General features: G+C 33.4%; 1 protein-coding gene and 1 long non-coding RNA gene across 10 annotated transcripts in view; one reads left to right on the plus strand and one right to left on the minus strand.

Annotated features, from left to right (window-relative positions):
- Positions 1–24,414, plus strand: part of LOC145944699 (uncharacterized) — a 261,286-nt gene that overhangs the window by 165,882 nt on the left and 70,990 nt on the right. The gene's annotated exons all lie outside the window — the stretch shown is intronic.
- LOC145944688 (glutamate receptor ionotropic, kainate 2) overlaps positions 1–24,414 on the minus strand; it is a 200,961-nt gene that overhangs the window by 133,804 nt on the left and 42,743 nt on the right. For all 8 annotated transcript variants that reach the window (XM_083053214.1, XM_083053215.1, XM_083053213.1 and 5 more), the window contains exon 2: positions 19,506–19,809. In XM_083053214.1, coding sequence (XP_082909340.1) covers positions 19,506–19,578 — 73 coding nt within the window. In that variant the 5' untranslated portion in view covers positions 19,579–19,809. The remainder of the gene's footprint in view (positions 1–19,505; positions 19,810–24,414) is intronic.

A 24,414-nucleotide genomic window follows, 5' to 3' on the forward strand; every position in this document is an offset into this window, starting at 1 on the left:
AAAGTACTCCAGAATTCTTTCGTCAAAATTCACTAGCAGTAATTGCAGAGTCACCGAATAAATTCTATGTTAAAAGAATAAATTTTTATCTTATATATTATATATATAATTTTACAATTTATCAAATTATTGAAAAAAATGTATTATAAATGTTTATAAGTTTATTTTAAAAAATGTTGTACTATATAGGTATATATTTTTATTTAATAAGTTTATAAATTTTAAAATTATATATATATTACAATTTTATCTTTCGCAATAAATAGAGGGGGCTCCAGACGGATAATAAATGACTATTATTTATAATTTCACGACTGTTTATTACAGTCTTATTTATGTCGCAGCGCAGACTACAAGATGTAAAAAGATTTTTCTTTACATAATCGCGAAATGCGCATCTATTTTAATATGAAAGAATTCGAAACGAACATCGGAGATTTATTGAAAGATTCTATAATGACAACCGCACAAGAAGGAAAAGCAAGAAAATCGTCGATGCAGCACGTCGCCGGAAATTTAAATGCGAGTATCCGATAGAATGTTATAAAATAGAGAGAGAGAGAGAGGGAGAAAGGGAGATCGAACTTGGTTGACGAGTCGAAATTAAAACGTTTCTTCGTAAATGTAAAGCGTAATTTAACTTTCTGAACGGTGGATCTTCAAAATGATAGTCGCGCGCCGAGCGTCTAATTATGGATTATACGGAAGACAATGGGGAAACAGGTGTTCACCGTGAGTAATCTCGAAAGCGACGGGGCAATTCTTCGATTGTCTTATCTCTCAATACCGGAAAAATCCACGAGCGGAATAATATTCCGATAATCCGGCCAATCAACTTGGCAGGGAAGCGTCGTGCGCGAGATGTAACTTAATAATCAGTATATCTCAGGAACTCTCAGACCCTTATTCACGTTTCATAAAAATGCACGAAAGTTTTATCGAATTATATGCGATTGAAGTAATGAAAGGAAGAGCTGTAACAAGAAGATGCTCCAATGAAAACAGAAGCGGCGATATACGCAATCATATTCGTCTGTTACAAATTATTTATATTTCAGAGCAAATTAAGATCGTTCAGTATAACACTTTTTTATTTTGTAATATTTAAAACGGGATAAAAAATTAATTAGATAATTTATAGATGAAGAAGAATTATCGAATATTTTCCGATGATTAATTTCTTCAACAGCAAGACTAAAAAATTATATAAAAATCAGTTCACAGTATAACACTTTTTTATTTTTTTAACGAAAGTGTAGGCTGAGAATATTTAAAACGAGATGAAAAAATTTATCAGATAGTTTATAAATCGCAAGAAGAATTTTCGAATATTTCCCGATGATTAATCTCTTCAAACGGGAGGGATAAAAATTTATATAAATATATATCGCACGATGTTTGACGAACTCAAACATATGTTTCATTAGGCTAAAAGAACCTCGGATTATCACACCTTTTTGCGGCGAGGAACATCCGGCAGAGTCTCTCTCTCCACGGGAGTTTGCTGGTATAGTAGTTGGTCAACTTGTGTTAAACGAAGTGAAGAAATGACTGCCATCGCGCAGGGAACGCACTCAAGCGATTCGGGGTAAATAAAACATGGCGCAGGGTTCGACAGGCTGATCTCATCGCCGAAATGACTGCTTCTTCCACACCCCGCCCGACAATATCAGCCTGCTAACCCTGCCCGTACCGATGAAAATTCCGCTTTCAGATTCGCAGACGTATACACAAGTGTCCTTATCCTTATTAGAGTGGAGTAGGTTCTCTCGTATACGAGGAATTAAATTGATTTAATAGATATTTTTGCGGAAGATTTCTTTCCGTCCGTGAAAAAATGGAATATTTTTCGAAATGCATTTTGCGCGGTTGATATATTTATTACAGAAGCCAATTTGTGTTGCGTGTTGCTGTTCAAGCCTGATCCTCCTGGAATTCCAATTCTCGTCTCTCGATATAAATCTTGTAAACGATACTTTGAAATATATAATTATACTTCTCGTCCGTTTTAGGCGCGGAATCGTTTTGCCGCATTGTGTGCTCGATCTATCGGTATTCGGGTCTGTCTCTCGTGAAGCACTCTTGGGCACAAACGATCCACTCGGAAAATAGGGCGAAACTTGGTCATCTGGAGTACTTCCTCTTCGGTCGAGCACTATAGTTTGATGCATGCGACAGTCTGTTATAATTACTAGAATTTCAAGCGTACAATGCGAAATTGTGACCTGTGCTTTACTCGGGTAACCGACCTCTTTAGCAATTTAATCCATCAAAGTTCCGCACACATACACCGCATTTCGTCTTGCATGCTTTAACATTAATTGCATCTATCTGATTCGCATCTCGTATTAACGACATTGTTAAGCAATATCTTGGTTGGCAAATAAAGTGTAGAATTTTTATTAAAATATTTAATTCAGAATTTTTCGTTTTTTATTTGCGATAAATAGAAGCAATTTTTCAAAATTATAATCCAATGAGCGTAATTTTCTCTATTTTAATTTCAACAGAAGATAAGTTAATTTATCTGATGTTCGTAACATTTATTGATATTTATTATAACAACATGTGTCTTTGAAAACCTAACAAATGTAAGTTAAGTTGGCGAATACGTCCGCGATGCTGGAGATGCAACGATTTCACGTCTTGCTACAAATGTTACAGACGCGACTTTATTCTTCTTTGTAATGTCGAGGCCACTCGGGTCAGGCAGGCAGCCAGAAACTTACAGCGAAGAAAAATAGATAGTTTTGAGAAGTCGGTGGCATTCTCTGTTCTCTTTTTACGACGTAGTCTTTGCCCTAATTGTGTGAGTGTAACATTCTTTTTTATTATTTATATAGAAGAAACTGTCTCGAACACACACAGAAAATTAATATATAAGCTACGAAGTTTTTTCTGTTCACAAAACTCTCAAATCAGTAAATATATCAATCGTAAATGCTGTTAAATTTTCCAATCTATATTTCACTATTTTAATAAAAATGGAAGAGAAAAGAAGGAAACGATCTTACAGAAAAATAATGAGGAAGGAAAGAGGAAAAAATTTTACAAAGAGGGTACATAAAATTTATTATATTACATTCTACTGATTTATTTAATCGGAGAAAGATTAAACGATCTTTTATTCACACTTAAGATATGTCAATGAGAGATTTGTACAATTATTGTAACAAATCCATGGGCGTTTTCGCAGGGATTTGCAAATCTGATCAAGGGGATTCTCCAAGGAGGAGGATCACGCCCGCCCGCATCTGATTATCAAGTTAGGTCGGCTTGTTCTTCCCTTTTTTCGCACCGACATTTTATCTCGCCACCGTTTTCATCATTTTTCACCTCTTAATGATCCCCCCGTGGCATTTCGATCAAGTTCGCTATATATTCGCTATATATATATATATATATATATATATATATACAGGGTGTTAAAAAATTAGACCGACAAATTTTGAAGGGAAATAGAAAACTTTAAAATATGTTTTGTTAATATTATTTTTCTCTACGACGATTTTAGTTTTATACTACATGATATAAAATAGGAATTTGTGACTTAAACAAACATATAAGTGGAAAAATTAAATTGTATTTTAATCTTGAACCAAACACGAAACAAATATATAAAAGTAATTAACTGTTTCTACAGTAAATACTCAAAAATTCCTTTAATACAAAGGTGACAAACTGAAAAGTCACAAACTTATATCTCACATCATGTAGTAAAAACTAGACGTTGTAGAGAAAATTAATATTAAAAAAAAGATGTTTATTTTGAAGTCTTCTTTGTCCCTTCAAAGTTTGTCGGTCTAATTTTTTAACACCATGTGTATAATATGAGATAGACTTCTCACGCATATATGCGTGTATATTTCGTGCGTATCCGCGACCCGTGATATTTCGCGAACCTTCTCCACGTAAAAGTCAGTTTTATCGGATTTGTCGCGAGGCAGAGGTCACGGAAAAATTTTTGACGTATTTCGCCATATAAGATTTAAAGTCCCCAACGGATAGAATGCGAACTGAATGACACATATTCGAAAAGACGACGGCAGAGCAAAAGTATTTACACGAATAATGGCAATTTTAGCGAATCGATTCTTTACTTATTAAAAAAAATAGTCACACTTAAGCAAGACATTAATATTAACATTACTAATATTTGATAAATATTTAAATATATATTTTATATACTTAAATATATTTATTAAATATTTAAATAAATTATTTCTATAAAGCGACATTTTGCAAAACGTGGAATTTAGCACTTGAGTTGCAAAAGTACGATTTGCAACATGTTTCGTAGGAAAAAAAAAAAAAATACGCGTTATGGCGATTCTCTTTAAACGGAAAAATTTGCATTTCACTGACCATACTTTGTCAGGCATGGACCATTTGCCCGAATATTGCCATCGGTTATCGCGATAAGCAAAAGGGAGCTTAAATCACGACAAACGATTCGAAGGCGAGCAATGAAAGTCTGGCGCCATCGTAGATTTTGGCCTAGACACTGTGACCCTTAATGCTACAAAGTAGAAGTCGAAGTATCTGCATTGGCGCAAGATACAACGTAATGCAGCACTATCCTCCATGCCGCATATTAGAAAACACTTTTGAATATCGTCGTGCAAAATACAAGAAACAAATGGGGGAGGATCGTTATCGATGAAGAGTTTTACTTTTTTACGCGAAGAAGAAAGATTCGAGAAGATCTCGACGAAAGCGTTTTACTGAAATATTTGACATGATTTATGTTCGCGTATAAAAATATATTTCTTCTCTTTTATATCGCGTACTTCACTCTCTTCCTTATTACTTCTTGTTTATTATTTGTAAGAAAGCGACATCAGAAAACGACTTGTGCGCGTGTTGGCGAAAATTGCAAGTTTAATTTTTTCACAGATGTACGCTTTATTATTCTAAAAAGTTCCCGTTGACATATTACTGAAATTTAAATCCTCGGCAGCAGCTTTGTGTAATTAACACACATCTGCAGATTTTAAAAGCTTTATATTATTTATACTTTAATTTTATTATTCAGAATAATCGTACATTTTCATAAAACGAAACAATTTTTATTTTTATGTTATATGTGCTTATGCATTTAATAAAAATAAAGTAAATTTATTTTTTGTAACGACATAATAAACCGTAATTTAAATAATATTTATACTCACAATGTGTGGAATTAATAATTGTGCATTTGGATATTATCAACAACGATGTTTAATTAATATTTTTAATCTACAAATAATTAATTTACCACCCATTAGTATTATTTTCAATATTTTATTTATTACTCCCGATTTTAAAATATACGCAATTTACTATCATGTTTATAATTAAAATTTTAATTAAATATGCATCTGGCAAACTATCTCGTAATTTGTATCTGTAATCTTTTTATCTTTATCATGATTAACAAAGCGTTATACGACAATACGTCTTTCCGTTGAAAGTCGACGTCCTCATTGAATACTGCTGAAAGCATCTTAAAAACGAGAAAAAAAATGCTTTTCTTGCATTGCAGACTAGAACAGATCTCTCAACAGGGACGAGCTTTGTACAAGATCAGCAGACTCGACTTTTAATCAGAGCAGTCGAAATATTATACTTTTCTCGCGTTTGAAATCAGAGAAAAATTAAAATCACGCAAATAAACACATTAAGAAAATTATTCGACTGTAATTAAAATAAAATAAACTGACACATAATTACTTCAAAGTGGCTATTAATAAAATAAAATATATAGAAATGTATTTTAAATGAATCTGATACATATATGATTATACTTAAATAATTCGCAGACAAAGATTTTCCTTTTCTTGCTTTTTTGCATTACAAACTATATAGAAACAAATCTCTCAACAGGACGAGCTAGCTCCTTAAGATCAGCGGACTCGATTCTCAATCAAAACAGTCGAAATATTATAATACTTTCGTCACGTTTGAGATGAGAGAAAAATTAAAATACAAATCACACAAGTAAATACATTATTAAGGAAATTATTCGGCTGTAATTAAAATAAAATAAAATAACACATAATTATTTGAAAGTGTTTTTAAAAAAATATATAAAAATGTATTTTAAATGAATCTAAAATATATATGATTATATTTAAATAATCCGCAGACAGAGATTTCCTTCTCTTGCTTTTCTTGCATTGCAGACTAGAAACAGATCTCTTAACAGAAGTTAGCTCTTTATATAAGACCAGCAGACACTCAATCAAAGCAGTCGAAATATATTACACTTTCCTCGCATTTGAGATTAGAGAAAAATTAAAATACAAATCGCACAATTAAACATATTAAGGAAATTACTCGATTGTAACCAAAATAAAATAAAATATAACACATAGTTACTTGAAAGTAGTTCTATTAATTAAATAAAATGTAGAAAAATGTATAAAAATGTGTTTGGATGAATCTATAACATATAATTATATTTAAATAATCCGTAGAAAGCGAGAGAAAGATAGATTTTATCTTCCTTATGCCCTGTATCTCGAAATGCTGGAAAAAGCCTCTGTAAAACAGCAAGTGCTCTCATCATTGCGAATTATCCGCCGGCGATGTTTACGCGCAACTGATTATCGGCGTTACAACTCGCTCATTAAGTACAAGCGCGTTGCAATCAAGCGCGTTGTAGGATATGGATCAAGGCCCGGTCTCCGCGGATACTTATCCAACTAGACATTCCGATATTGCAATTCAGCGTTTTGCATCGAGACTTCGTATATCCCCGACTCTTTCGCCTTTTCCGCGTTTTACCTGTCAGTGTATTTGTGTCAGTGTATTTCCGCGCATTACCAAGAGAAAGCGAGATATCATGAGAGGATATCGCTGCGAGGTTTTTCATTAACTGCCGACGACACACTGGCAAATAAACGGACGCTAGATACGAGAAGACGCGTTTTTCTGTTCTTTTCTTTCGCATGAAAATTGTCGGGCGTTCGATTATTGATATTCTGGGTCAAAATCTTTTATGCATCTCGCCGCTCTCTATTTAATTATGCATGCATGTGGAAAAAATTTGCTTTTTTACAGCTCATAAATGCACTACTTTTAAACGCATTGATTATGTGTTTATGTCAGTTCTTATATGCGCTTTCTTGTCACTCTGTGTCTTATAATTGTGTCTTCTTTTACCGAGATGTCAATGATTGTCGTTACCAATATTCATTTGAAGGATAAATCGACCGGATATTATTGCATTCCTGTTAATCTCACATTCTCTTTGAAATTAATTAGTTTCTGTTTGATCGCAATCTGCAAATACATATGTGAGCTTCATAATTCAATATAGATATATGTCATTGAATTCCTTATTACAGATGATCGATAGCCTAACATTGTGTGCTCGATCTATCAGTCAACTTGAATAGCTGCGTTGTGATATATATATGTAGTCAAATTATTTTATTTTTAATTTATTTTATTTTATTTCAAATTTTTTTATATAGTATAATAATTTTATACTATATAAGAAATGACTATCCTATATTTACAAAGTAAATGAATATTAATTAATTATTAATTTTTTAAACTTTTGAATGAAATTTTTCTTGAAAATAAAATCTCATAAAATAATTGTATTCTACATCTCATTTTATGAGATGTAGAATACAATTATTTTATGAGATAGATTATGATTGTATTCTACATCTCATAAAATAATTGTATTTTTTAATTTATTTTTTCACGAGAATTTTTCGTCTTTTGGTCGTATTATGGTTTTTGATATATTTTTATATGTATATTTAATACTGCACTTTCTTGGGTGTTTAAACTGCTGCGATCTTTCTTTATGGTAAATTGTAACAAGTGCTAGCAATTTGAAATAAAATATACAAGAACAGGAATTTTATGTTAAGTACGCGTATAATTGAAATAAATTTTGAAACAAGAAAATATCAATAATAATGCGTTACAAATTGTTTCTGCAAAATGTCTTGATCGCGAAAGAAATTTACATGCAATTAATTGCAATGTGCATTTTATAATAGCCGCATTCTGTTCAAATAAGTCGCGAACAAAAACTTTAAAAGCTTTCTGCGCTCCACATTTTAATATCAACTTCCTACAGTTACAAAATCAAATGTATATCCTGTACAATGAATTTTTGTTCTGGCATAATGCCGAAAAAATTTGAGAAAAGTTCTGTTCTATCTCTGGAAAATGTTCCCATTGTCCGAAATTCTGCGGAAGCATAATTAAACAGTGGCCTTTGATATATGTCAGAATAAAATATCCAAAAATTTCAAAAATCTAATTGCACGAAAATACTTTATCAATATGTTAAAAAAAAGGCTTTCGCAAATTTAATGAAACGTTTCTCTCTCTGCGACGAATATGAAAACAGTTATAATAAAATATGTGAAAACTCCCGAATAATTATAGTATAATAAATGTCCTTGTATGTAAATTAAAAGTTTTTCTTATACACCATAATGTAATAAATAATGAGTAATGTATAATGAAAAAAATAATCAATTATTTTTTAAATATTTATAATTATAAGTTTAGCTTAAAAAATCTCAGTATTCTTTGGATTCTAAAATCTTTAATCTTCTTGAATACCCAAAAAAGTTTTTGAACGACAATTTTATTTTTATCCAACACTTTTATTTATTATTAATTATATTATTATTAAAATATTTATCTATATTTACTAATTTTATATTAATTTATTATTTATAAAAATGTCTTTGTTTGTTTGTACCACAATAATAATTCCAAGAACGCTATAAGGAGCAATAGTATCGCGACAGTGACTTAGAGAGTGAATAATCATACACAGAGAGCGCAGTTGTAAAAGACAAATAGATACCCGGCAAACGAGCGCACAAAACTCTCGACTCTTCCTTACCGCCTTCGTTCTTTGCGTGTGTTGTGTCAGCCCCCTATTGCATCTCGCGACCATGATAAATTTGCGAATAAAGCGCGTATGGAGCACCCGGTTATGTTATACGTAAACGCCGTAACGGCCAGTAAGACATTCCGCGGGCGTCTCGCTATCGTGTATCTCAAATACGACCTCCGCTTCTGCCTCGTCGCGAAAAATTGCAGTCACGGTCGTCATAGAAAGAATGTCATCCGTCCGAGACATTTCGGATGCCAGGCATGTGTATGTACGTATGTACTCGTATGTATGAACACCCTGCCAATCTTACTATGTCATGAGTTATCTCGTTTCTCTTCAGTTTGCGCGCTGAACGGCGCGAAAATCTTATTGTTGCGAGCATTTGAACCAGATGGAAAAATCAATGCTCTCGAGAAAAATCACGAGAGCAAAAAAGTACGCGGAAATACTTAATATAAAATAATATACGATCCGAAAGTAAATATCTGATGACGAACTTGTCATTTTGTCGGATGAATAGAATTTGTTTTTCGCGATTAAATCCTTAGAAAAGTGAAGTTTTCAATTTTGCGACCATCTTTCGAGATAACAATTATGATTTTTTCGCTTATTTTTATGTTTTTGATGGATAACTATTCTACCTAATTCAGGAAGCTTCGGTCGTTGAATTTCACGATTTGGTAGCATTATTCGTATTGATCGAATTGCTTGCATAAAAAATCTTTATTGTACATTCTAATGTACTAAATTACATAATATTCTATAAGCAATTCCAAAATTGGTATTAAAGTAAAAGAAAATAATATATGAAAAGGGAGTTAATTTATTCAGTTTGTATTATAAATTATATATAATCTCTCTGTTTTTTTTACTATCTGTTCGATATGATTTCAAAAAGATCAGCTGGAATTTTTATAATTATTTGAAGTGACAGTTAAATAAGACAATCAATATAGTGTTGTCACTTTAAAAAATATTTCTCGATAAATAAAAAAAATTTGACGGTATTTTATAAGATTAAAAGAACTTGTTAATTAATTTAATAATCCACAAATAAGGGATATACTTAATATAATATTTGTATATATTGTTGAAAAATTATATTAAAAGGTTAATAATTAATAAATTAAGTAAGGAAATAATTATAATTTAAATCGAAATGTATTTGAGATATAAATGAGTAACAATAAAATAGATTTAATAGCAATACAATTTTAATTTCAATTTTTAAGAAAAGTTGTAACAAAGTATATATATTGGAAAGTGTATTTAGATTTTTGAAACTTAGAAATTATAACTAAATAAACTATATTTTAGTTTAATAATAAAAATAGTTCATTTAGAATGAAAAGATTAATAATTAAAAAATATGTTTGTTAAAATTTTAATAACTAAAGCAGAGCTATTGTAATTGTCCAAGCATATGCAGAATTCATCAGATTCATATAAGATCTCCATAAAATAATTTTTCTTATATTTTGCATTTCAAAAATCTCGCTCAGGAAGCCAAAACCTTTCGTTCGGTGAAGAAATGATGAGAAACGAGAAGGAATCAAAGCTAGCACATATTGAGAAATCTGTTTTGAAATTGGTTACCTCCCTATTTACGTCTTGGAGCAATTTTCGCAAGAATATTTCTGCGAACGCGCAGCATCGAAGAAATATTTTCTTTAAAGTATCCGGTATATGAGCTCCCCGTCACATATTAATACCAATACGGTATGCATTTGTACTGACTGTTAACACACCGAAGTGATACATAAATGCATAAAGTGTACCTATAACGCCTTCGTTATTATATTTATAATACCCAAAGCGTCAATCGACGTTTAAAATATATTTTTATCACCTTATCACGCAAAGCAATATATTCTATTAATAATACCGTCTATCAACCTGTTAAAACGTGAAATCTCTTTGTCACTTTTTTTCTGCCTTATCTTTTATTACTTTGCGGAAACGATCGCGTTAATGATTTATTTCTTTGACGCGCAAATGGGAAGAGAATTAAATGCGAATGAAATTATTGGCCGCGTTTTCATGCTGAGGCACGCGAGTAATCGCAGGCGCGCTACACTACTGTACTCCAGGGAAATTGCGACGCGATGGACGCTTGTTCCCCGAGAAAATAGGGTACAGTTAGAAAACTCGTTACACACGACGAGCGGAAACGGAACGTGCGAAATGTCGAATGTAAACTGTGAATTCGGTCGGGAATTAGAGAGCGGGAATGACAATTTAATCGAATCTTCATTTAACTCGTATTATTCTTCGCAACAATGCGACTGCAGATAGCATAAGGGACAAAAAGACGATAAGACAGCATTCGTCTAATATGGAAGTTCCGCACCGAAAATATTGTATTCTCGTCAAGTAAGAGGACTGTATAAACATCAAATCCCTCTTGACGGATATTCTTAAATGTTTCTAGAACATCCTTCTAAAACTAAGAATATATTTTTTGTTAATAACAAACGGTCGTATGTTTTTTTGGAGGAAGATTCTTAAAATGAGAATATAATTTTTTTAGTGCAATATTCAGCTTTGAATCGTATAAAGACTGAAGACTAATAAAATAAATCCCATTTGTCTGCATTTTTAAAAATTAGAAATATCTGATACTAATGTTTTGAGGATTTCTTTCTTAAGGTAAGATGATTCTTTTGGCGCCTATTTTAGGTGTTCTAAAAATAAATGTAATGAATAAAATTCTTAAAATAGGGTACAATTTTATCAGTGCGTCATTTAGCTTAAAATAAATAAATACAGAAATTAATAAAATAAATCCCATTTTGTCTACACTTTTATAAATTAGAAATATCCAATACTATTTAGAGGATTCCCCTCTTACGGTAAGAAGATTCTTTCGAAGCCTATTTTAGAACAGGCTATTTGAAAAATAAGTGAGAAATTCTTAAATAAAATTTTTCCAGCGAGTCATTTAGCCGCAAATCGTGCGAAGGAAGATACAGATTAAATGAGATTAATAAAATTTCAACGTTCCATTCTCGATTCAGTTTCAGATTATATACGCGTAGGAGACGTGCAAAGACATTATTGCAATGCGCTTTTAAGCTGTGCAATGCAAACGCATACGCAAGCGCATTTCGCATCGAGCGAACCAGCGAATGTTATAACGCGATCTTATCGTCGCTTTATAACGCGCATTAACTCGAAATGGATCTCGTCGTATAGAATGTATGTATGTATGTACATACGCATTAACGCTCATAAATTGCACTTCCCAATTATTCGATTTTACGCTTAATGAATAATATCTTCTGATCTACGTATATATGTTTGCTCGCAAGACTAATTATCCCCCCTAGCATCCTCGCATTTTCTGAAATGAATTTTTATTTCCTTTTAATATAAAACGAGAGACGCCTATTATTATACCCTATATTATAAGATCGCTCCAGCGAAATTCAAATTGCGAGTTGAAAAGTAGGAAACTCGTTCGATAGAGTAAAGAACTGCTTGACGCAAACGATCTCGTTGAACAAAAAAATCGCACGGTCCAAACTTTCCCGATGATCCTGATGATCCCTCGGGCGGGATTTTCTGACCGGCCGTTCCTTTTCGTATAGAAAAACGCGAAATCGAGCGTGGCAACGCGACGAGGCCCTAACCGGAAGTAGTTACGTCCGTCGAAGTTCAGAAGCGAAGAAGATTCACAAGACTTGTTCGCGCCTCCTCGTCGATTCCTTCGAGTTCGATTATCGACGTAGCGCATGTCGGGAAGGGGGTGAAAGGAGAGGTAAATCGAGGGGGAAAAAGCATCTCGGAAACGCGCGAAACGAGCGAGCGGGAATTCCGGTTCTTTATGGAAACTACTTAGACAAACGATAGGATCTGCTAGAGAGTCGCTTCAAGTAATTTTCACCGGGCTTTAATGGCAGAACTCGGTGCTGGTAGCCCGATAAGGATGCCTTTATCGATCTGTTCCGCAGAAGCCCGATGACTTCACCGGCACCCTGTGTCGTCCATCCCTTTTTTAACGTGCGCGCAAAAATTACGTCACTTGGCTCTTCTAACATCTCTTTACATCGACTCTAATTAGTCTTATGCTATTATACATCAGTATTAATGTGTGTAGATATTAATTTTATATATATATATATATATATATATATATATAATTAATATTGTAATAGCGTGTCATGGAATGTAATGTATTCTGCTTGAAGGAAATTTAGGGGCCGTTCTGACCTCTTTCACGAAAAATAGCTTCCATGTACACCATTATCTCTCCACATTTACACGTTGACGTGACACGCAATTTCTGTGAATTCTGGGCGACAACTTCAATTCCAGTTTCATATTTTCAGCATGTTTTCTTTGACATTAGAAAAATATATGTATGTATATTATTATTAATATATATATATTATTAATATATACACTGAGAGAATTTTTTGTTAGAATTTACCCTGAAAATCATGGTATGGAAAGAATTTTATGAGAGTTTCTCTGATTAATATTTATCACAATAAAAATAATAATATCTATCACAATAAAATATAAAACATGTTTGATTAATTTTACTAAACTGCATACTAAAATTAATCAAACATATTTTATATTTTAATGTAATAGATATTTGTATAATAAATATGTATGATAAATATTAATCAGAGAAATTCTCATAAAATTCTTTTTCCATATACCATATTGTCCCACGATTATCATGATTTTCAGGGTAAATTCTAAGAGAAAATTCTCTCTGTGTATAAATCTATATGCAAAAAATAAATCAATACAATATTATCTACTATTTCGCAATAATATCCGTGAGAAATTTACAACTCGCTGTATAAAATTCAATAAATCTAATTGTGAGAAACATGAAATATTACAAATTTAAATATCAAATGTTATAAAATTATCCAATTAATTAAGGTACGCGAAATATTTTCCCGCGATAATCGAACTCGTGCTTGCGAATATGTGAGCGAACAAGCGTGATAATATACATACATACTTGACTATAACTTTTCACATTATGATTCTTTCGCCTCGCTCGCGGACAAGTTATAAATCTTCAATGCTGTCAACGCACGATGGCGATTTACTTCCCGAAGAGGTTTCGGGAAGTTTATTAAGCTCGTTCATACTCGCGCCTGCACTCACAAGCGGAAGTTTATTTTTTTTCTTTTTTTTTTCCGCCGCCAACTTATGGGCAACTCTGCCTGATGTTCCGGGCATTTTTCGCGGATTTAAAAATTTTTCGGCATGCTATACAAGCGAGAGATCGGAGACTTGTGACAGTTTCAAAGTGCGACGTATCGGCGAGTGACTGCGTCGATCATTTTTATAAGGCGATTTATCTCATTCGCATAAAAAACAATTTCTGGGATCTAATTACGCTCTAGTCAGATTTCTAAAAAAAATGTATGGATTTAAATTTTTGATGAAATCTAAATCCATAATTAATAAAAAAAATAATTAATAAAATTTTCGAAGAAATCTAAATCCATAATTAATAAAAAAAATTAATAATAAAAATAGTTATATAAAAATTAATTAATAAAAAATTAAACTTAAAAGTATCATATTTTAAAAACGCGATTTAGCGGGGAAATCCAAATAAATTTCTATTTGCTTTCTGTAACGTTTTTTTTCAAAATTCTTTTTCATTCGACATTACATAATTAAGCAGAATACTTAAAAAGCTTTGCTTAAATAAAAATTTGCAATGGCTCAATTAGCATTGGTCGATATTCCGTTTTTGTTGAAACTCTGGATTAATCAAATAGAATCAAGAAATCTCAGTTAAATATTCTGAATCTTTCATACAGAGATAGAAAAAACAATTAGAGAGAATTTTTAAGACGATAAACTAAACATTATTTTCATCTTACGATTAACAATCGCGTTTCGCCGGCTTTTATATCCTAGTTTCTATGGAAATTTAAATTTTTTTTGCGAAGAAGCTGCATAGCGGTAAACAAAAAAAAACTAATATACTTTTACTTTTTATCCTATTGGGAGAATTCAATAGCTAGTATAAAAATAGGATTTCTTATCCAATTCCATAAAAATACCCAGCTATTTTTAAATCTAATCTACCAAAAAAAAAAAAAAAAGATGCGAATTTCCGCATCCGTTTCTGTTTCGATTCTATAGATCGAAGTATCGGGAATTAAAATGGGATTTCGAATTGATATCGCAGTATACAGATATATACACCCCTATTTGAGACAAATTTCGGCGTTCTAATCGGGATCCACGCCGTGGATCTGGGAAAAGCTCGCGAAATTTTCTACGGGAATAACGAGACATGTGGTGTGCAGCTGTGCAAGTCGCTGCGATTCATGAACTCGCATTTGGGAAATGTGCACGCTTTGTACATACCTCGGGTAACAATGGAGGAAAAAGTGGCCGTAGAATTGCAGCCTCACGTTTCTGCCGACACGTAAATTTGATAAAACTCTTATTCTAAGAAGTAGTCGGAATTTCGCGACGCCTTTCCCGCTTTTGTAAATGGTTTACTTAAAGCGCGAAAAACATCGCCCGGCCGTATCGTGAAATTTTCAGACTCTCGTACGATTATCATAAATTATTTAATAATTTGAACCTTCTTTTTATAACATCTTCCTAAGAGCATGCATGACTATTACGATCTTAAATTATACCGTTTAAATAAGTAATACAACTCAGATGAAGGTTTGAGGGGTAAACGAACTTTAATAAGGAGAACGTGCCATCTGAGAAAAACAACGGATTCTAAATTTTCATCGCGAAACTGTGAATTATTCATTCATCGTATAGAGAATTTATCATAAATTCGCGACGCATTAAAGCACTCGTCGCAAATCTTTCATGACGGTTGATTCAGCATTGCATATACGCAAATCATATCGTTCCCACCTCGCGGAAGCGACTGCACTTATATAGTTCCATTCCAGCCCAGTGTTTGCTGAAGATATCTTGATCGTTATCGAGTATTCGCGCTCCTGTGACCTTTTTCCCTTTTCACCATTTCCACTTCGCGAAGCCATTCGGAATTACGTTAATCCGCTCGTCCCCTTTCAACCCTTCTATATCCACCCCTTCTCTCGCGCGCGCATATCATAAAATCGCAAACAAAGAAATTCTTTGCGGAAATGTTATACGGTGATGAGTATCGCGTATTACCCTGTATGTGCATCCGTATACTGTAATTTACTGCATATAACGTTATAAAGTTGGCACTGCAACTAGAGTGCTTCTGGTTTTGATTTCGAGAGTAATGATATTCCCTTAAAGCAGATAATTTGGACGAGCATGCAAATAATAAATTATAGTATAACTAATTAATTAGTAGAATTAATTAATTATAGTATAATTAATAATATATTATTAATTTATAATCGTGTCTGCCATTGACAATGGTTCTTAATGTAATAAGTAACTTGCATTTTTTGATCGAATGCGATGGTAGCATATTAACCACGCAATAATTTTTTCAGCAAGCTTTTTATTTCACTAAATATATTTTAAGTATAATTTTTATTTCGCGTTATTATCATTCTAGATGATAATAATAAGTCTTTTTCTTTTATCAAAGATTTCTGCTTTTCGAAAAGATTATCGATACTTGCGATTAATAATCGAAAATGTTACGTAGAGCTGCATAATCAAATACGAGGAAAAAATAAATGAATTAAATACTAAGTTCAATGTTAATAAAATCATTAAGGTATATTTAAAAATTGAAACACACATTTTTGAAAGTGTGATTTTAACGTGTTTATCTGGGAAGCTGTTTTTTTTTTAACTCGGAGTTAGAATATAAATAAACGTAGAGTTAAAAAAAATACGTGAATAAATATATGTAAAAAAATTTGCGAAAAGAATTTGTAAACATTTGTACACATGTGAATAAACATAACAAATTAAAAAAAAAAAAAAAGATTAGCCACATCCATATTTGAAATGATTTCGTTGAGAATTGATATGCGTAAACTACAATTCTATTTTGTATTGTATGCATTTTTATGTAGGTCGTTAACAGCTCATTGGCCATGATATTTCGGTTCTGTTTTGCTAATTGATTACAAATAAATATTTTTCAATATTTTCATTTTTTGGAAAACAACATTTTTATTTAACGAACCGTGAAAAATTGTGAAAAATGTAATATTTGCAATAAATAATAATTATATTCTAATTATATTAGAATTAATTCTAATAATATAATATTTTTCGGTATTTTTGTTTATTTAGTTTTATCATTTATCCAAGAACTGTTATACATTTGCATTTAAAAGCTAATATATTCTTTGTATAAATTATCTATAAATATAATTAATTATAATCCGTTTTATTTAATAATTGTTAAATACAAACGTTCTGTATATTTTTGTATTATTTATTCAATTCATATTATAGTAATTTCAAGAGATTAAAGCAGCAAAGGAATTTTAAATCAATTCTGTTCTTCTTTTTTTCTCGATTATCTATAAGATATCAAAGATCTTTCAATTTGCGCTTGATAAGAAATAGGAGATTCACCCATTTCACTTCACTCAACTTAAGATCTTACATTTGACGCTTTAGCTTCAGATATCATCAGAAAAAATACTAGAACGCAAAAAATACATTAAAACTATTCTATCCTTTTTATTATTGAAAGATGCAGCAAGGTGGAAAATTTTTCACTTTGCATAACAACCCGTACACGTAATTTTTATTCGAGAAAGAGTCATGTAACTTCTATCTCCGAGATTACTGATATCTATAGGTATATGTGCTTGTGCATTATTATAATTCAAATTTTTTTATCTTCTCTCTCTTTCTCCCTCTTTTGAATATATAAAAGGAATAAAAGGGAAGAATTGATTTTTTTTCCTTGGCACCACATGGCTGAATTATTTATCCTAATCACGGCATTTTTTATATATTTACGTTCACGTTACACAATTTTCGGACACGTACCGTGTGAGTAATAGATATTTCAATTACGTTCCCCAAATGGGAGAAAGATTATGGTAGCGGGCATGAATACATAATATCCTTCGTATTTTCTTCGTGATCTCTCAGAGAGAGAGAGGGAGAGAGAGAGAGATGCGTCGCGTGTGTCGAGAGATGCCGAGGCCAGGAGAGAAAGGTATCCCCGGGAGAGTTTTCCCCTGGGGGATACCTTACTCTCTTTCTCTCGGATTTCCCATTCGTCTTACATAAGACGCGGGCGCGCTCCCTGTCTGAGTCTGACACACAAGTCCCGGCTGCTTTCGCCTTATCGCCCTCTCTTCTTCATTCTCTCGCAACGACATCATAGGAAATTGCGGACAAGTTTCCCCCGAGGCGCGGTTGCCCCGCAGAAATTCAACCAATTAGATCGACGGAAAACTTTCCTGCCGTCAGACTTAACTCGAGCTCTGCTCTCGCGTTACGTATGTGGGTGCATGTCTTTATGAGTGAGAATGTCTGACACACACACACATATATACGTACGAGGGATGCTGAAGTCGAAGCTCGGCGTCCCACGCACGGACACGTTTGCTCTACACCCACGCGAACGCCTTCGGAATACTAACGAGGCCCCACCGTACTGATGAAGTCGCGAGCGAAGTAACAGGTGAAGATTCGATCCCGGCGAAACCCGCGTTTGTACTTAGCGACTCTTTCCCTATAACTTCCGACGCGAATCGCGACGGCGCGTCTACCTTAGGCGGAAAGTTTCGGCCAAGTTCGCGGCCTAGACTGCTGAAGAAGTTACAGGCACAGAAGATCGAAGTCTCTGAGACTGACTCGCGACTCCGAGGCTGACAGGTTCGCGGATCCTGAGAAAACTCGAAATATTTTACGCGCTGCTCTACGAGACACTTCATCGTAAGAATATTTCATCATAATTCTAATAAAAGTTTGTTTATTATTTTCAATATCTCAAAAATTATATATATATTAATCATATTATATTAATTAATATACAAAAATGTATATTTATAATCCATATAATATTATAATATATATGATATATATATATTCTGTATAATTAATATATCTATTATCTATAATAAAGATAATAAAGATAAATTTTTTTTAATTCTATAAAATTGTCATCTTTTCCCAAATATTAATTTATACTGTTTCTCGTTGTCGCAAGCTCGCTCATTTGCTATTCTATTCGCGCAAATGGATTTGATATAACAAATTCTACCGTACAATTGATCGCTGATAGCTTTTTTTGCGGGCGTATAACAAAAGATTGAATAATTTCACGTGGATGACCGAACTAATTGACAGTCCAAGAGCGAACTACGCATAGTGGCAGGTTCGTTTTTTGTACACTGGCAATCTGTGATCAACAGTGTTGCGTACAAACCATAAGTCATGACGAAAATGTCGATAGATATAAAAAAAAAACATCGTGCGTTAATAACTCACAAAAATATTTTCGAAGCTTGAAAAGTATAATTTCAACGAGAGGAAGAGAAGAACGACGAATTTTCGATTCTATAATTTCATAAGATGTTTCGTGAACAATTTTGAACTATTTGTGTACTTAACAGATACCTGACTATTTATTGACTATTTATTTAGCTAGGCTATTAGAAGACGGAGTTATTTCAAGTCTCACATGATAATTGTATCTCGTGCACAAATAATAAGTTAGAAAGTAACGTATATATATGTATGTATATAAATTGATACTCACCGATTCTAATGACCGGCGGCAGCGACATGGCAGTAGTGATCGAAATTACGATTATGGCGAACAACAGTGCCATCGTGTCCGACGTGAAGATAGTTCGCACTTCGGACGGCTATGACATCGTTCGTGTGAATTTCCCGTAAGATAAAGCGCAATAAAGGAAAGAAAAGAAAATCATAGATATATAACGCGAGGCTGCTCTTCTCTCACCGACACTTTAACACAGAACTGCACATCCTCAAAGACTCGTCGCACGTCGGAGAGGATTTTTAGATGACCATCATCTCCTTCCCCGTGCGAACACAATCTGAAAATAGAGACGGAAAAAGCTTGTGATAATATACTGTATCATATACGAAATAAGCGCTCGAATAAAAATCACGAGTTTGACGAAAGATGATATTTATTTTAATAGATAAAAAAAATATAAGGAAAGAGATCGAAAGAGAGCGGGGGATTGATTTTTTAATAAATGATAAATAGTCATATGCACGTAGATATTTGCGTAGAGGATTTTTGTAATATTTTCTCTCACGTGGATAAATAAAATTTTTGTAATATTTCTTCCGTTCTCCCGCGCACAGATATTGCAACATTGTTCATATTTATTTATTAATAAACCTTTCTGGTTTAACGAACATTTACTGGAGAAAACAATACAGATATTAAATAACCGACTTTATAAATTCAGAACTTAAACAGACCGGCGATATACAATTAGCCGAAGGCTTCTCGCTAAAAATTTAATAGCTTAAATGGTTAGCACGACTCTATACGAGTACATTTCTCCAGAAATAACAACCAATAGGTTGCTGCATTTATAATTTCTATTTAAAACGAAAAATACATGAGTAGAGGTGCAATTTATTGGTATTTATTAAATCGAATTGGAATGTAAATATCTTCGAGTGTTAGTAGATTTTTCCTTTTGTTTATCTTTTGTTTTTCTTATATTTCTAATTTTTAAACAGTATTTAAAAAAATAATTTGCTTGAGACTAATTTAAGATTTTTCATACATATATGAAAAATATATTTTAAGTACTAGAACAACACAAGCGCTCTTCGGTTTTATGTTTAAAAGTCATAATAATATGTTAAAAAATTAAAATAGTAATATGTTGTAAATAATATGTTGTAATATCTTATTCTCGATTAATATTTTTTGACAGAAATCAGCTGATAACTATCAAAAATATTAATCAAGTTTAAAGTATTATAACATACTACGAATGTAACGCATACAGCGCGAATTTTGATAGCCAATGAGCATCGCGGAAAAGCGAAAACTTTGATATACATATGCGAGTATCGACTTTACATATCTTTTTTAGAAAAAGAATAATAGAATTAAAAAAGGAAGAAGGAGAGACTATTTCCTTTTTTTAGAATAATCTGCACAATAATGTCACCTATGTAGCCCTATATTTTTGAAGTTAGAATTTAGACAAGGTTGGGAAATACTGCTTTACACTTTTGAACGTAGTCGCTATGGCAGTGCATCAACACTTGGAACCAGAGGGTCCAGTTTACTTTTATTTGTGCTAGACCTCGAAGAGGGCGAGAAAAAGGGACGTCCTTGATACGGTTCACTCTCCGGAGTAAAATCGCGTCGTGGGTCCGCGTTTCTGCTCCCGGAGGTGCATTTTCCATAGGGGAGATGGAAAAAAGGGAGCTCGGCCTTTAACCTTCCCGGTAGATACGACCTTCCGTCGTTACGTCGTCGAAGATACCAAGGGAGGAAAAGAAAGAGCGAGAGGGAGGGAGAAAAAGAGAGTTTTTTTTTTTTCTTTCTTTATTTCGCAAGCGAGAAGAGGAGTTCGGGAGGAGTTTTTTCGGTCCTCTGCCGCGATAATGTCCCCCTTTCACCCCCGTCACGACTCTATCTCGACATACCTAGTGTCGCGCAAAATTTTCGACGACTTCGATTGTCCTCTCCAGATGCGCGACAGACAGAATTTGGCGCTTAAAAACTCTGTTACGAGAGAAAGAGAGAAAAATGTAGTTGTAGAATCGGAATGAATTTTCTCGACGCGCGGGAGAAAAATGCCCGGGAACCCTTAACAACATTTCGCGGGATGCGAAGCTACGGAGGAATGTCGTCGAGAGAGACGAAACACAGCCATAATTTTCATCTCATAAAAATAGCATAACATCGGAGAATTTGCGAGCGATTGGGAAATTTCGATTATTCTCCTACGTCTGACACGTTTATTTTATTTTCTCCGATTAACATCGTTAATATAATTCAATTTGCGCGTTCTTAATCCCTTCAAATATCATATGCATCAGCTGTTTAAATATTTCGTTAAACAATCTGCTAATGTCATCGCGATCTCGCTTATAAATGCCTTTTAATGTGCCTAGAATTATTTATCATCCACGCAATTACCCTATTTCGCCCTAATAATATCGATACGTTGATTTACTTGATTATATACATGTACCGGCAGCAAGTTATTGCGCGGTCCCATATTTGATTATTATTATAAACACACGGATACGAGATTCAATTACATATACAATTGTTATCCATCGACGTAGCCGACGTAACCATACCGTTACATCACGCGAATTCAAATAATGTGGAAATTCGATTGCGCGGTATCTGGATTCGCCCTATCGCGCGCATCCAAATAGCGGCAGTTAATTGACTATGCTCGACTATAAATTATGATAGATATCAATTGTCGTTAATCGAAAGTCTTGATAGCCCTCGGGCAGGCTACGAATTCTCCTCCGCGTATGACGTTATGCAATCCGCACGTATATTGTGCACGATGCGCAGGATAAATCGGATCGAAAAGCGAAGCCGCTCGGTACCAATATTTGACGATCGAAAAAACTGGCCGAGAACGAATAAACTGGCTGCTCTATTTATCGAACGCAGATGCGGTGGTTCTCGGCTGGTGTTTTGGCGGTGTCGATGCCGCATGCGACTCACGCTTTCGCCATTAGAGTTAGCGTAAACGGATTTCGACTAACCCAATTTAGCCTACGGGGGTGGCTCTACTTCTCTCTCTCTCTCTCTCTCTCCCTCTTGCTCTCTTTTGCGCGTTTGTTTGCGTCGTTCTAAGCGCGTCGCTCAATTACATAGGTGTGTCCATTGCGTACAAAATGGCTTTCTTGCTTTTTTTTTCTATTTATCTCTTGCTTCATCCTTGACTCCTTATTCCGGTATTCGCTCTCCTTTTCCTCTTTATAATCCTCTTTGTTGACTCGGAGCAGATTTTAGCAAACCACGGTGTATGCACGCGGTCGCTTTGTTTAAAAATTTATCTAACGCGCGAAATATATCCCGAAATTATGCGCATTTTTTCGCAAACATTGCGGCGTTGAAACTTGCACAATAAAGGACCATTATGAGGAATTATATAACCAGCGCGAGATATTTTAACGGACATAAATTATATTTCTAAAAATCTGAAGCTCGGATGTGTATTTTTTGAATATAATTATTGCCTAGAGGAAACAGTTTATTTTCTCTTAATTAAAATTGCTCATAATAGAAAAAATACAATAAAAATAAAATAAAATAAAATAAAAAACAAATAAATATAAAATAAGTACAATAAAAATACAAAATTAGAATTAATTTTCGTGCTTGGCTCTATTGGTCGTTTAAAAAAAATCATTTATTTATTTATTAAATACTGAGAGCCGAAAAATATATATATGTGATTATTCACTGAAGGGCGTTTATTAATCGATGATGGTTTGGAGAATTAAATGCACGTTAGAGATAAAACGATATATCCGTTCACGCTTTTCTACAGTGAATAACATTCCGAGTGCGTTTTATTGTCAATAAAAACCGCGTCACTTCCCCTCTTCATAGGTTTCACGATCGAAAGAGATTAACTGGTAGAAAGGATAACGTCTTAGGATCGTAAAAAAAAAACCGCAGGCAGCTATATGATTGTATGCAGAAGCTATTTTTTTCTTTACTCTCTCTGCAATCATTTACTTTTACGATCTTGTATGTCCATTGCATTCTCATGCGAGAAACTTGAAAAATGCGTGACAATAAAATAATTCAAGAATATATTGTCGTCGTTCTCGTAAACACTTTACGAGAGTCATTTCTTAAATGAAATGACAAGCGTCAACACTACAGAAATTATTAAATAGCATCTTAAATTTTTACACTTGTCAAAATTAATTTTAATTTAATAATTTTTTAATTTTTTATTTAATACTTATTAAATCATTAATAATATTTACCTCAATAATATTTTAAACGTTCTTCTCAGAAATATATTTAACAATAAAGTAACTTTACGCACTTTTATTTTGGATAATAAAAATAATTATTCGATAATAAAATAAAAGAGAGATATATATCATCGTTCTTAAACACTTTAGGGAATGCAATTCCGCCTCGCGAAGACTTAAATAAATCAATTTCGCGCGAGCGAGCGAGGAATAGATAAGACGCGGCAAATTAATGCGATAAAAATCGCGATGTCAAAAGTTTCGGAGATAAAAAAAAATAAAAAAAAACAAACTGTGTTGTAGGAGCTTGCAATCGGCCAGATTTAACGATTCGTCATAGAAAACGCGCACGATGTACTTCCTCGCGCGGACTTTAACTTCCGTTCTTGTTTCTTCTTGCTTCATTTTTTTCCTCGCTTCGCTTCGCGAGACCGCAATAAATTTCGAAAAATTATCGAGGCGCGAGGGGTGGCGTGTAATCTCTGTCGCACCAACGATACATTGCCTTCGGCGAATGAATGAATGCTCGGTGGGCGGTTGCGCGATTAATAATGCGACGGTGTGTCAGCGGGAATTTCATAACTTCCACATTTGAGGGATCCAGGAGAGAAGGTCGACGTATATACGCGCCCCGTGGTCTGAGCGAGATTTAACGGTTGCATAACGAAGAAACCGGTAAATGGTTAATCGATAACGTT

Source organism: Prenolepis imparis, unplaced genomic scaffold, assembly GCF_030444845.1.
Source record: "Prenolepis imparis isolate NDT839.2.m4 unplaced genomic scaffold, iyPreImpa1.0 SCAF_13, whole genome shotgun sequence".
Classification (NCBI taxonomy): Eukaryota; Metazoa; Arthropoda; class Insecta; order Hymenoptera; family Formicidae; genus Prenolepis; species Prenolepis imparis.